Here is a 16,155-nt window from a genome sequence, read left to right as displayed (position 1 = left end):
CTGATCGCTGTCGGTGGTTTTTCTCCAGGTACTCCAGCTTTCCTCCACCAACAAACCTGGGACATCCTTAAATGAAACCTGGCTTTAAATAGGACGTTACACAAAAAAATCAAATATATCTTGCGTGGCGTGTGAATTACTCATTGACTATTTATTTTGTTTTAAGTGGTTTCAGAACATAAATACATATGTACGAAATAGCCTTTGAACTTGACATTCAGTATCATAGGCTTTTCTACTTTCTACAAATAGCATGCATATGATACATTTCTTTTCTAAAGCTTTATAAATACTTATTTTGTGTGATTAAAGTGCACTGTTATCTATTGTTGCATTTGATAAACTTCATATTGATACTCCGGTGATTACTGGAGTTTGATAGATATATTGTGTACCGACAGACAGCCAGACGAGACGTGTATATACGTGTGATGGAGTTTTATAGTGGCTCGTATTTTACTATCAACGGATTAATGACTAATTTAAAACTGCTGCTACAGCTGAAATTATGCAAGTCTACTGACTGATCCATTCCAAATTCCCTTATTGTCGATTTTAAAATCGTAATGTCTTTCTGTAGTCCCTAATACATTCAAACTTGCACTACGAATGTGCACTTCAAGCCAGTGTTTTGGGTATTTAACATGATTTCATTCGAACTCGTGACTTGGTCCTCAGTTATATTAATTTAAATTTGGGAGTCATATGTACTCTTGACTTCTATGGATCGTCCTTAAGCTATGATATTTGTCAGAATTGTACTTTAGCGATGTGACAGCATCGTCATGCTAATGGCAAGCTGCCGCCATTCATAATCAGCACGCGCTTCCAGCGTATTAACCGTTTGCATGTCTGGGCGATAAAGCGTCCAAACTGGAAGCGGGAATAACAATTATATGCTAATCAATGTTATATTAGAAAATCTCCGATTCAATATCATGTACTTTTACACGAGTCAGGTTGACAGGACGCGGAAAATATCACTCAGATTCACTGTATAGCAAATGACCATATCGCCTCAGCCATGTCCGAATTATGCTGGAATCGCATGTCCATGATATCTAATAGTTCAGAGGTCTCATAGAACCGTAATAGCTACGTAGTTTTGCCTATCCCATCATTGAGTTAAAACTCCAAGGGTAAGATTTTTACCCCCTCCTATATCGCAGTCCAGTTGCAAATTTCACTTCAAGATATTTTTTAGTGTGCTGCTTTGGCTATTTTTAAACCCCACCTTTGTTTCATAATGAGACGGGAGCATGTTTCTTACATACAGTAATAATTAATTTTTCTCTTTGTTTCTGGCTTTCTGATTGGCCTATTCATTTTTTTTCATTCCACGATGAAAAAAAAATCCGAGAAGGGCGCGGAAACCCGACGTTATCGTGACGTCACAATAAAAACATCGACGTTGCTTATCGATTTGGAAAAAATAATCCCTTGGAAAAAATCAATGGAATCGTACGTGTAAACGTATTTCATTTTATAAAGTAGCCTGGAAAATTAATTATAAGCATTGAAGTCACTATTTTTTAATTTCATCGGGTTATTAAATAAATTTTGTTTGCAAACTTTTGTGAGAATCCGCTTAAATGCTTAAATAACCTACTTATAGTTTTCAAATACGTGGGTTTTGTTATTAAAATTTAAGATTCAAAATCACCTACTGCAAAACATTCCTATAATATAGAGTTTTATAGTCGTTATTTCAGAACACAATTTGGTTTCTATCAAACTTCATATTGGTAACTCTTCAAACTACTTCATTGAAAAAATATGGTAGAAATATTCCTACCAATAAGTCCTAGATAAATATACAGCAATTAATATAAAGATAATTCAGATGTAATCGTACTTCTGTTAACAGCCCAACTCTAAATTGTCGCATTAACTAATTATTGTTTGTAATGGCTAGAAAAGAATATTGCTTTAAACCTCGACCCACACTCATTTGATTTTTAAAATTGATGCTACCTAAATACCAAACTAGCAGGCTCCTTTATGTAATCTTCTTATCTATCAAAGCGAGAATTTCCAGGAATATATGTTTCCTGTGGCTATACGATTCCTGTCGTGTGATGCAATTGGCTGGGTTACTGTGCTCGATGTCATCGTGCTATCACATGAAGCCACAACGTGAACACAAACGCATTCCTTTAAAATAACCATTTTCGGGAAACCACTTACTGATATTCCTCATTTGCATACTACAGAGTTATCTGCACTTGCGGGTAGGTATTGATTGTGACGTCATGTGTTTGCGTGCGTAACGTCATGGTTTTAGGAGAAAACGGCGTGGATTGTGCTCACAAAATAATGACGTCACAATGGATACCTACTCGCAAGGGAGCTAACTCTGTAATATGCAAAGACGGAACACCACCAGTAACAAATCTTGAAATATACATCATTAGACTATATACTTACTGTAAACAAACTTTCTTTCGCGGCTATTAAATTTCGTGATTTCAGTTTCAAAATAGGTTCGCGAAGATTAATTTTTTGCATATTGACAATATATAATAATTTACGTTCAATATATACTGTATTTAGTTCTTATTTATTCGCGGAGATAAACTTTCGATAAATCATTTGGATTGCAAAATTCGCAAAAATAAGTCGAACGCGAAAGACAGGTAGTTTACAGTAAATGCATAGCGCGAACATGATCACAACGCTAAGAGTTTGAAAGCTGACTATGCAAAAACAGCCAACACGCGAAAAAAAACCTTTTATAGTACTCATCACATGACTGTACGATATATCCAAGAGAGAAAGTCAATAGATGCCTTTAACTATTTATAAAATATTTAGGAAAATAAAGCCAAATGTAACGTAGCGACAATGAAAACGCTATTCACTGCAAATGCCTATCCCATGTTGTTAGGATCGGCTGTGACAATCATACCCTTTCCACGGCTAAATGAGTCTGGCGAATTACGTTCGGAATTTATCACTCGATTCCAAACCATCACAGTTTAACATAACGGCAGACTAATGGTGAAATAAAACATTACAATAGACTCTCGCGAGACTTCACTCTAATCCCGTTAGTTAAGCACCAAGAGGATTCAGATTAAAGTAGTCACGTGTTTATATACAGAGTGTGTACACAGATATTAAGAGATTGAATTGACTTTCTCATTCTGTAACGTTCTTCTTTCGTTGGGTTCAATAGAAAATCGATATCTGCTCTAACAGAAACGAGGTATTAGCAAAGTTAATTTCTGATAACTTTATTACTGAACTCCACTTTGCAGGGAAATAATTTTGGTGAAAAAATCTAATATGTTTCCACATTAGAGACAAATTGCTCGTTTAATGCGTTTTGATTTCTCGTTTATGTTGTTTATTTTCCTGAAATTATGTCCATATATCTTTGACAAATAGTTCATACTTCATTATTTCTTTTTGTTAAAACTGGAATGAAAAATGCCATTAAACTAAAAGATGTATGCGAGGTAATCATTTTGATCACATGATTATTTGTCGTTAACCTTTTACATAATTATATTTCGATTTTCGAATACAGACAAATAGCGTTTTTATTTCCCGTCGGAAGGTGGCGTTACCATTGATTACTATTGATATTTACAATATCATGAACACAAACTGTTAAAAATACTTTGTAATGGAACTTTGATTATAAAATATGATTTGCAAACAACTAACATGTACCATTGAAAAAGGTTTGGAAATATTTTTTATCGAAAATAGACTGCTTTTTCTCATCTCTTGTTCTCGTCCTTATTAGTTTTTTCTAAATAACGTCTTCCTAGAAACCATGTTACTTCAATGAAAATTCCTTACATGGTAAGTTAACAACATTACTGAAATTAAGAGATGTTGATGAAAGTGATCCCTGAGTTGATAAGATGTAAATGATTACAATAAAAACAAATCAAAAGCGTAGTTAAAATAAAAAATGTTATTTATATTTGAGTTAATACTAATTAAGTATTTCTAAAGCGGGGCCGGTTTGGCCGGGTGGTGACGATGTCCCGACATATTAACACATGCCCTACACATCTGGGATGCGAGTTCGAATCCCATGTGGGACAGTTGCCAGGTACTGACCGCTGGTCTGTGTTTTTTTTCTTCAACGGGTACTACGGCTTTCCTCCGCCAACAAACCTGGCACGTCTTTAGATGACCATGGCTGTTAATAAGACGTTAAACTAATAAAAAAAACCCGTTTTACTTTTGGCCTTGAATTGAGCGTTCGTCCATGTTGAAACGTTCTAGGTTCTGTTCTCAGGACTAGACATACATTAGTTTAAAAGTGGTAGTTTCTGTTAAGCGCTCTGAATAATGTGACTACCTGGGGAGTGTTATTCGATGTCATTGTAAGCATGCTTTACGCCTTTTTGATCTTTTATTCACATCTCGTGATCATGTTTTAACCAAATATAAATTGTAGGTAAACTGATAAAGTGACCAAGGTATATTACGTGTCTACGTATATCACACATTCAATCAATTGTCCCTGATTACATATCTCCGTAATTTAAATTGACCCTTCAAAGGCTGATGTTAACTCTTTCTAAATTGCAAGTGTAAAAAGAAAAACTGATAAGACCAGTTTTGATTGGATTCGGTTTGTCAGACGTTTTTTTCAAATTAGGTGTAATGTATCGTAATATTTTTGTCTATACCTTGAATTCGCATAGTATTCTTTCTATTCTAATAATGACTTGTATTTTCAATGTAAGTTTATTCCGTGTGAAGTAGTATGCTTTGTACCTTGGTTGAATTAAGACGCTATTCTTTCTCACTTATCTTTATTCTCGACACTCAAGTGGTTACTATCACTGGAGTAATATCCACTGTGCTTGACTGTAAGGCTTTGAAGTTGGTTGTCGCTCTCTCTGTAATCAAATGAAGTCTCTGTGGTTGGTCCGTGTTTTTCTCCTGAACTGCCTCCAGTTTTACTGTGTGATATTCCACGGGTAGATATTAAGTCAGTGATAGTAACCCCTAGAGCATTGATGATGTAACAAACGTTTAGGTCACGTGTCTACAATGCAATATTTGTTTTACAGTTACACAGTCTCATACACCGACACAACATGTCCCGATTGTTTGAACAGACCGGAATCACTGTCTTCGCTCCATATAGTACCGCCTTTCTTTACTTCAACGAGGGGCATTATGGGTACAACATGGCCGACCCGAATATGGTGGAGAGCTTTCTCTCATTTCATATAGGTAAGTATGTCTTTCGAGTTTCGAGTTAAGCAACACTAAATCACTTACTACACATACAGCTGTACCTTATATTAAGATAACAAATGCCAGTTTTCAAATACCAAATACATGTGCTGTTCCTTGATTCAAGAGGCAATAGCTGCAATGGACCGACATTGTTTGGGAAAGTAGAAATACAATCTGATTAAAATACAGATCCTTATTATCACTACGTTTGATAAGAGGATCTGAGAACATCTCATTTGGGGTCACGTCAAAATGACCTTTTGAAATGGCCAGAAACTTGACTGGGGACGAAATAGTTTAAAAAAACTGTCCAAATGATTTCATGTGTGTAGCCAACTCGCCCGAAGTGTATACTGGGGCGAAAAGACGTTTACAATTGATGTTGTAAGGTGTAGAAACTGCATTTGCTCTGAAATACACGTGGTATAAAGGTCATCTAGACGAGACCCCTTATGGGATATTGCAAGATCCTCTTTTGAACGGAGTCGTTATAAGGATCTGTGTTTTAATCAGATTGGTAGAAATATAACCCACAACATCTTTTTATTAGGTTGTTATTCCATTGATATTGAAAATGAATGGGAACTACAATGTTACCCATGTCCATTCTGCCTTGTTCAGTTGCCTATGAGGAAAATGGATTTTTATCTAACATCAGGTTCTAATTTTTTTTACTACTAACTGATAATTATTAGTATAAATATAGGGCCAGAATAGATTATATTCCATAATATAATAACTTTTTTCTGGTTTTAGTTACCAATTAAAGTTAACTTAAAGTTATTTTTTCACATTTCAATTGTGTATCTAGTGTTTATTTCTTATTGTATCGTTTAACCTTTGTTTGTTCTTCATTTTCAGCCCAGGGTATCATACATGAGAGTGATATCATTGATAACCGTGCTACTGACTCGACACACCTGTCTAAATCAAAGCTGCATTTCAACACTTTTACAGACGGCGACGAGCTCGTGAGTTAATTTTTGTACTCAATTAATTAGAGACAGAATACGCTAAGCTATATAGGAGGCATAGTTCATCCTCCCAACAACAAAACAAGATAAAATAAAAGCATTAATAATGAATTAATTTCATTTCGGGGACATTTGTCTGACTGACCTATGTTATGATATACCCCCGCAACAAAGTTAAGGGATATACTGGAATCCGTCCGTCTGTTTGTCTGTATGTCTGTCTGTATACACAACTTTTTCCGACAAACTCATCCTAAACTACTTAACAGATATTGATAAAATTTGTTACACAAAACCCTGTCAAAAAGGGGAGTTAGATATACTATGTAGGGTTCTGCAATATCCCCGTTATCACAAAATTTATGCAGTTTGGGTATTTTGCGTGCTCTCTGACAACAGTTCTAGTTTAATTTACCACAGCGCGAACAATTTTCGCGGTTTCGTATCGTTAGGGAAATGAACGCGCGAAATGTAATCGCATGCGAACAGAAATGTTTTTCATTTTCGACTGTGTATGTACATTTTAAGGAAGTCAAACAATAAAAAATCAAATGTTCTCTGTATCGTTTCGTTTGTCTCTTCGTCCGTCCATATGTCAACATTCCTGAGAAGCTCATGACCTCTTCTATCGAAAGCGTTAAGCAGAATGAAACGAAATATAAACCAAAAACACGTTTGGTGACGGACCAAACATATTATCTATCAGCTATACAATTTACGTTAGTTTATTGACTGTAAATGTTGACTTTGAACAACGACATTAAAACAATCAAACGATAGAACACAGTAGCACGCAACATCCATTGATAAGACAAAACTCACAACGCTATAAAACAACTGAATCAATATATTTGTTTATTATATAACTAATTTTCATGTTGGCACTAGATATATTTCTATCTCGGATTCAGGAACCATCCCAGATTTTTTTCTTCTTTTTATTATTAATATTTATTTGCACGCGAACTATTTCATCCTTTCAATAACATGATATGTAAAACCACACGTAGAAGTGCACAGGTTAAACTGAATAATTTGTATATCGCGAGATGTTATGATTAGGTTTTATTGAGATAAATTGTGTTGCGCCAATCCCTTCCAAATTATTATTTACGTTAGTGAGCCTCGTCTGTTGCGTGCTCACAACCACGCGTTGTGCCATTCTGATAATATATAGCAATGTAGAACTTTTTTGCGATGAGGTAATTTACAATTTTACACCAACGAACAACTTCAAAGAGGTAAAAATCGCGGTTATAAACAAAACCGGTGATATGATAAATATGATTGAACTTGTCCCAGCGGTTTTGTCGTTTTGCGAATTCTTATTGCAAAAAAAAAAAAAAAAATACAAATTCAACGAAATCAGTTGTTTTACAGCTTCATTCGACGATAAAAAAATTTAAATAGTCAAAAACATGTGTACATGTCACTTGCATTTTGTGTTTCAGATATATATATTTTCGATAATGTTTTGATTGTTGGAATATAACGGTTTAGATTGAAGGTATATCAGTGTATGATTATTTTTTGAGGAATTGGGTCTTTTAATTAAGACTTTATGATACAGATTGTTTCTAACATTGTATGATCTAGGCTGTCGGTAAACCCATGGTTCATGATATACAAGATAACGAATACAACCTATTGTGATTTAAACAGTATACAAATTATTTCCTTGTCATTTTGATTTTTGGGGGTAGGGGTGGGGGCAGTTACTATTTAGTTACATCATTGTCATATTTTAAAGTATATATTATGTACCTCGTTTTATAAACGTCATACTTTCTATTTTCAGATAAAGTCTGTGAACGGCGCAGTCCTTACACATGTAGATATCATCGCCTCTAATGGAGTTCTCCACATCATCGACAAAGTCATCGCTCCTATCGCCAGCAACAAGACGCTGCACGACTACATGTTAAACCCCGACATGAACAATTTTTCATTTGTGTATGTATAGATTTAAACTCTTCTATGGGCAACAGGCAATACTATATTAGTCCTCGTTCGGAAAATAAATAAGAAATCATTGACAAACGTTGGTATATAAACCGAGATGAGGGGGCCTTTATTGTCGATACAATAATCGTTAATAATATGACGACCGATTTCCGGAGGTAGCCGGCAAAGTTATGAACGTGTGTCTATAAATAACACATCGACACTGTTATATAAATAATTTTGCCACTATCTATTGCTAATGATGTAGACAGCGACAATAGAAACGTTTTCTGTGTCTTTTATGTTTTGTTAAATCAAACACTTGCACACATCGATTCCTTTGCTCCGATTTCAATATCTTTGTGATATCAGCTTAACAGGTCGGGAAATGATTCTCATTATTGTAAGGACGCTTAACACCGACATTTTCGTCAATTATTAGAATTCGGTTTTTAATTCAAACATATTGTACTGCCATAAATGCAATAGGAATGAACAACTGTGCAATGTAAATAAATCCCGTTCCCAGAATTTAGTGTAAGTGTAATAGGATTACTACTTATTCTGTTACAGATCTGTGACTAGGGCTTCCATCGTTGACATGGCCCTGAAGAATAGAACACGAAATAACAACTACCAGTTTACAGCCTTCGCCCCTAACGATTCTGTCCTGTTCCCCATGCCGGCCTATGGACAGGATGTGCTGTTCGGGGACGCCTTCCTGTTGAAATCGGTACATATATATAGTGAAATTGTGATCGCAATATGTAATCATACTTCAATGATTTGAAATCTGTGAAGATCAATGCCATGTCATTATGGTTTGGGCCTTAAACTCATGATGGATTTGGATTTTCATGAAATATTCATTATTATAGAATAGCATAACCTAGATATATCAAGCCGTTGTGTGCAACAATAACTGTTTTCGTTATAAATTATAATGCTAGATTATCATACTTTGTTATACCGATAAAAACGTTTCATTTACTTCAATATATTTACCTTAACTTTTAAGAACTTTATATATTTTTTTATTTTTTTCATGCCACCATATTGATCGTCACGTCACAATACAAACATTGGCGTCACATATTGATTTGGAAAATATGATCCAATGAAAAAATCGCTGGAATCATACTTTATAATGTTTTTATAATAATTTATTTCATCAAATACATTTACAAATAACATGGACTCATACAGTTTTCAAACACAATTATGTTTATACCCCTATAAAAACAACAAATAGTAACATTTTGATGTACTCAATTCACCGACTGTGTTTCAGGTTATACAAGCCCATATGATACCTGACTTCATCCAGTTTCTACCAAGTAGAGGCACGGTTCTACCACGACTAGCCACAACAGGGGCTGTCAAATACGAGAGAAGGAACGGAGAACGTATGTACTTTTAACACTGTTCGTATTGTCTTCGGAATTAAACATTTTTTTCCCTCCCGTAAACACTTTTAACATTTTTGTGTTCGGAATTAAACAAACTTTTTTTTTCCATAAATACATTACCTCTTTTACACAGATTTGTTACATTGAGAATCTTATAAATCGATTTGGATTGGCGCATTTAGAAGTGATCGTTTCTCCCTCGGGTACGCTGAGATGAATAACAACTCATTCACCCCTGGAGACAAATTTGAACTCTTCTGTTTCTAAGAGTGGAACAGTTTATTATGAATGTTCAGGGGTGAGCGAGTTAAGCATCGTTTTGATTGCGTATTGCTGTGTCTTGCGGTTTTCGTCACCAAAATTTGAGCAAGACATTAATTGTTGATGTAGTCGATGCAGAAGATCTTTCTTCTACGCCCAACGATTCAAACTATATATTACATATGTATTAAGTAGTTGTAAAGGTGACTTGACAATGTTAAAGTGAATAGTCGGGCAAAGAAATTCAGTCTAAATGCGTCCATTGGCCTTCCAAAAGTTCTCACATATTAAAACGACGGTCAAGTTCTGCTTACGTTTCCCAGTTCTGACCATTGAAATAAAGAAAAGTTGAAAGCATTGAAAGCGAGGCTGCGTGGAAATGTAACCACGGACCTAGTCAGCCGGGAGGACGTTTTAGGATTCCTGTACTTTAAATTAATTTCAGACAGATTCTGACGAGATATTTTATTTTTCTATTTCATAAGAAATTCTACTGGATACACTCACATCAATTTTACCGACTTTAGCCATCCTTGCCCGACTGTTCACTTTAATATTTACAGTAATGTATTACTATGTAGATAATAGCTGTGGTGATTTTGCTCGTGGCTTTGGCATTACACGGTATTGAGAGATTTTCTATTATAATTATTTATATTTCTATGATATGAGTTTTTAATGATTTTCACGGGGGGAAATAACCATTGTTGTCCTGTTGAACCATGATTCCAAAAATATACTAAAATACACAGTCCTTACACTCACCCTAAAATACGAATGTTTTTTAATGATTAATGAAAGAATGTTACACCGAATAGAATCAAATCAGTCTCTTATTTTCTACATTGTTTTCTTTTGTATATTCAGTATATGTGATGAATAACAAGGTGCGAGCCAGAGTGGTGGAGGCCAACATCCCAGTATCTAACGGAGTCATCCACGTTATAGACAACCTCCTGTACTTCGTCTACATGAACGTCGTCCAAAAACTAAAGGAAATGCCAGAGACAAAGTAAGTAAATGTGTCAGAGCTTCTCATAAAGTTGAAATTTATTCAAATTGATTTGTGATGGCAGTTGTAACGGAATGATTAATAATGATATGTCCATTGATACGTAATGATGGTGAAACTGATGAGTGGTTTTTAGATAATAATGTAACCTCTGCTGTGAGACATGACAATATAATATGGGTAACAGCAATGCTCCGACAGTATGGTTACATAAGATGATATAATTGACAACATATAATGGGAAAATCAAGAAAGTGATATGTAAAAATTGCCTTTGTGTATCACAAAAAAAATCTTCAGAAACATTTTTTTATTCCAAATAATTAATTGTATTTTAACTTTTCACGATTAATTATCCCAAAGCAAATCTTCAGATGATCGGTAAATACGTTGTTAATATATATCATTCAAATTGATATTATACTGGCAAAATTGTTACATTCAAGCTTGTAATTATTCTTTCAGAAAAGCTATTGGTCTATACCTGGACAAGCTTCCTCTAAGTACAAGAGAAAGGCTGTCTAGTACAGAAAACAAATTCACTGTGTTTGCACCGACGGACGAGGCCTTCGCCAAAATACCACGACTACACCAAGAGGAGTTGTCGACAGATCTGTCGGTCTTATCGGAGGTAAAGCTGGTGTTTTGTCACGTCGTGTTAAAGATGCTCCACCGGCGACAGAAAATAAATGATATCCATCATTTGAACAATAATTGGTGTTTAATCGTGGATATATGTGGCTAATTAGCACAAAAAGTAACTTATAATGATTTATTTTGCTTTCGATGCATGCACAATCAGTACTGCATTCCATATGGGACACAGTGCCACAGAATTTTTTCGGGATGCAATTAATTATTTTTTTATTTTTTTTATCTTGAAGTAATATTAGAAGCTCAAACTTTTCTATGGTGGTAATGGTGTAATCTCGAAGTAATATTAGAAGCTCAAACTTTTCTATGGTGGTAATGGTGTAAAGTGAGTAACTTTTGTAACTGAAGAAAATTACTAAATCTTCAGCTCCCGTTTTTGATACAGAAAAATTAGCATTTGTCAGCGATGGAACATCTTTAATTGCTTGTTTGCTAATTATAATCGGTTTTCGTACTCACATACTCAAGACGTTTACTTTTACTATTCCCTACAGCTGTTTGCATAATATGATGTATTTTTCAGTATGATAACAATATCCTAAAAGTAGTCTAAAATACCAACAATACTTATTACGTTGCTTTTCATGATGTACCGTACAACGGAGACTGACATTACTAAACTGATCTGGGATTACTACTGTAAAAATGAAATACTTAGAGATGCCAAATGATATCAAATAATCCTAACACAAAACCGACATTAATTTGACACAAATTTGTTGTATAGTTCAAACAACAATTGGATTGCACTCTACAACAACTTCGTTAGTGCTCTTCACAATTATCTCGGTTAAATCATTAGACAATGGTAATTAACATTGTAAACCTTAATCTGTTATTTATTTCAGGTGTTGGAGACTCACATTATCCCGGATGTAGAGATAGTGGGATATAACATTGCACGGTACGACGACCTGACATCTATAAACAACAGAACGATCCGGATTATACAGGTGAACAACGGTAGGTAATTAATACCTCTATATGTGTTTCATCTATATACAACATATCTATCCGGAATATACAGGTTACCAGTAGGTAATTTATATTACTGCATTCTCATTACAAGAATCAATAACGAAAAAATCTGACCCAAGGATCATTAAATGTACTTAAGTCTAAAACAGTCATAACATTAGGCTTAGCCAATCACAGATGACATTACAAAACGTTACGTCATATCTAATTGGCTAAGTTAAACTTAAATTTAAGACTGTTTCATGATCCAGGAGTCTGGTGGTATCTCCAAACGTAATTGTATCTAAGATAGCATAACGATTTAAATTAAACAAACTAGGTAGGTACATTCCACACCAACAGATGTTTCGGATATCAAATGAACGGCGGTGTTTATCATTGTTTATGATATACTCAGTAACCATATATATTTCGAGTAAATATTATTCAATCATATGATTTACATAGGATATATTCTCGACAGACTCTGAACCTAAAATTTTATATCTGTTGTTTCAGAGGTGTTCGTAGAGGCTGGAGGTATTCAAGCTAAGGTGGAGTTGACAGACATTAAATGTACGAATGGTATCATCCATCTTATTACCAACGTTCTTCTCCTTCGCAACTTCTCTATCTGGGACGCCATTTCCGGAAACTCTCGACTTCAGTAAGTATCGTCATGATTTTTTTTTCTTTTTGATTAAAGCATCCGACTTTTTTCTACATTTCGAGTCATTGATTTTCGGAATTCACATGTTAACTTGAAATATTAAAAAATAAAACACTATGTTAAATACGACTTACGAATTTAATTAAAAAAGCCCGAAGTAACCACATTATTTTATCCTTCAGGTATGCGTCTAATATGATTTCGAAGGATCCGGATTTACAGGCCATTCTGTCCGGGGCTAACACAGACTACGGAACACTTACCTTATTTGTACCCGGCGATGCTGGCATATTTAAAATTCCAAAGAGAACACGTGACTACTTCGACAGCGATCCTAGTGTAGTTACAAACGTAAGAGAATAACACTCTATTGTTTAGACATTTTATAATAAAACTCATTTTTTTTACGAAAAAAGCATCACAGGTCATGTTTTAAACCTCAGCAAAAACACTATTTCTGAGTGAGAATATGATTAAAAATGAATTAGAGTAAAAAATCGTAATATAATGATGAACAGATTGATGGAGTTTTATTTAGAGTTTGTTACAAAATTTGATCACTCTGAAAGCCAAAGGTCGTTAAATTCCTCATTTGGTAATTTTTCCATCTACGTCTCAAGCAGTATTTGTTCCATAACATATTTTACTCCATTAGTTATTATTATGATTTAATTAATTTATATCTTTTGTAGGCGTTACGAGGACATCTGTTTCTAGGAGAACTACCATCATATCATGTTACGTCAGCGATTGTTAAGAAAACAGTCAGCGGACAAGATATTGAAATCGACAATCGAAAAGGTGAATATCCGTTCTAATAACGTTTCTATAACAAATAATGAAATATTATCAAATCAACAAAATAACTAAAATATGCTGTCTGTAAACGCTTTGGAAAATATATCATATATATGAAACATATTATTAAATTGTTATGTCATTAAAAACAGGTATGCCGGTTTTTGTTTACAAATGATTTTCGCATAACATACGAATAAACATTAAATGTTGAATAAATGTTATTGAGACCATTGATCATAGCAGATTAAAAAATAACACCTGATCAAAAATATTATAATTTTCAGAAGTGGCTTTTGTTATTTTACAAATATATTCCACGCGACACTATAAATGTAAAACTTGTCATATTGATCCTCATAGAGATAATCGAACCTTCACTGAAGTATACACTTTATGAAAGTTGCAATGGTATTGAAAGGAGAACAAATTCTTGATTTTGGTGTGATTAAATATTTAAATCTTTTGACATTACCCAGGGTTCGTTGTAACCGGAAGTTACATCTTTGCCAAAGTCGTAGAGGAGGATATTTTGTGTTCTAACGGTGTGATACATATTATTGATGACTTACTACACGTACCCACACGTAATATACTGGAGCAAATGTCTAGATACACAGATTTAGAGTAAGTCATAATCTTAAAACTAGGGCGGAATATGAGCTGATATATCTAAGCTTTTACTTCAACAAAGAATGTTACGTCCTTGGTCAATCCATGGTTGAAAATCAATGCATAGAGAAATATTTTCTTTTAATGTCGTTATATAAACAATACATCGATGCAGTTAATTCAGCTCATAATTTATTAAGATGCATGGATGAAGGCACATATCGTGTATAATCACCTTATTTATTTACGTAAACGAGTAAGAAAATCTGACCAATATTAGGAGTTAACACCCCTTGTTATAACTGTGAATTAAGTTTTATTTAAGCGCTTGATGTGATATCAAAACTGTAATTAAACATACATTTACAAAGTTCACTATGTCATCTGTATTATCTTCATAATTATGATATTATTTATGTTGTGTAACGTTTTATTTCTAATAAAACATATGTTGTGATACTGATCAAAAGTCTACGCCTTTATCCTAGCTGGGTGATATTGTGAAATTTAATCAAATTTATGACAATATGAATATGAATTACTCCCGACAGGTTTCAGACTTCTTTCTACTCCATGCCACACATGTCCAGTCTGGAGTCCAAATTACGGACTGAGGAAGTTTTCTTCACTGTGTTTGTACCCGTTGATGACGCCTTTGATGCCGTGCCGAGGTCTCGAGCCGATGAAATGCTACAGAACGAACCATATATGGAGAAAGTGAGCGATACATGTTTTACGGCATAGGGGAAATAACTCTGTGTAATGAAGGGAATTTTAATCGTTTATTTTGTAATTAGAGGAAAATAAATCTAGCATTTTTTTCTGTTTTGTATCAACAAAATTGAAATGCTTAATCAGAAGACTCTGGTAATCAATAGGATATCAATATCATAAATCAGCGAACACGTTTGTTTAAATAATGTTTGTAAGAATCCCGCTCAAAATTACATTATTCCGACAAGTTAAAAACCATACATTAAGTATGGGGACACAAAACAGCAAAACAAATTATGGCGAGATGTTACATAAACTAACAACATATCTAATATACTATTGTAATTTTATTAATCACGGTGTAAACTTAGGATTAAATTTTAAATGGAAGCTTCAAACTATTTTGATCAACTCTTTGTCTCCTTTCTCATGAAGTGTCTGTAACTTCAGATGCTGAAAGCACACGTTGTTCCAAACATGAGCCTGTATGCTGAAGATTTCCATGACGGGGATCTCCTTTTGGCAGAAGAGGAATTTATTCACATCATCAAAGAAGGAAAGGACGAAGGTATCACGTCCATATTTTAGTCATTAACAGATTACAAAACAATACGCTATGGCCTAGGGTTATTATCTTGGTCTTGGTGAAACTTGTGATAGAATCACATTGAAAACAACTGTGATATTAAATAAACAACATTTTACTTTACTTTTAAATTCATGCAAATCATTAACGTATTGGTATGTCTTTCATCGGAAATTGCACTTATGATTAATTCCTTTTTGATTACGCAAGCCGTTCAAATGTTACCTGCCGCCCCTACATATGCACCTTAAGAAATAATCGACACGACTGAGATATATGGAATCGGTTATCAACGGTGCCAGGCGATGCTCAAGGTCATAGTACCGACAACACATAGATTTTATATGGCG

General features: G+C 34.4%; 1 protein-coding gene across 2 annotated transcripts in view; it reads left to right on the top strand.

Annotated features, from left to right (window-relative positions):
* LOC138306669 (fasciclin-1-like) overlaps positions 1 to 16,155 on the top strand; it is an 84,189-nt gene that overhangs the window by 58,857 nt on the left and 9,177 nt on the right. For both annotated transcript variants that reach the window (XM_069247112.1, XM_069247113.1), the window contains exons 2-15: positions 5,043 to 5,208; positions 6,076 to 6,185; positions 7,987 to 8,141; positions 8,706 to 8,865; positions 9,424 to 9,538; positions 10,670 to 10,814; positions 11,280 to 11,445; positions 12,317 to 12,431; positions 12,945 to 13,092; positions 13,278 to 13,446; positions 13,788 to 13,896; positions 14,373 to 14,520; positions 15,057 to 15,222; positions 15,670 to 15,787. In XM_069247112.1, coding sequence (XP_069103213.1) covers positions 5,043 to 5,208; positions 6,076 to 6,185; positions 7,987 to 8,141; positions 8,706 to 8,865; positions 9,424 to 9,538; positions 10,670 to 10,814; positions 11,280 to 11,445; positions 12,317 to 12,431; positions 12,945 to 13,092; positions 13,278 to 13,446; positions 13,788 to 13,896; positions 14,373 to 14,520; positions 15,057 to 15,222; positions 15,670 to 15,787 — 1,990 coding nt within the window. The remainder of the gene's footprint in view (positions 1 to 5,042; positions 5,209 to 6,075; positions 6,186 to 7,986; positions 8,142 to 8,705; positions 8,866 to 9,423; positions 9,539 to 10,669; positions 10,815 to 11,279; positions 11,446 to 12,316; positions 12,432 to 12,944; positions 13,093 to 13,277; positions 13,447 to 13,787; positions 13,897 to 14,372; positions 14,521 to 15,056; positions 15,223 to 15,669; positions 15,788 to 16,155) is intronic.

This window comes from Argopecten irradians, chromosome 13, assembly GCF_041381155.1.
Source record: "Argopecten irradians isolate NY chromosome 13, Ai_NY, whole genome shotgun sequence".
In the NCBI taxonomy this organism is placed as follows: domain Eukaryota; kingdom Metazoa; phylum Mollusca; class Bivalvia; order Pectinida; family Pectinidae; genus Argopecten; species Argopecten irradians.
This window is presented reverse-complemented; position numbering and strand designations above follow the sequence as displayed.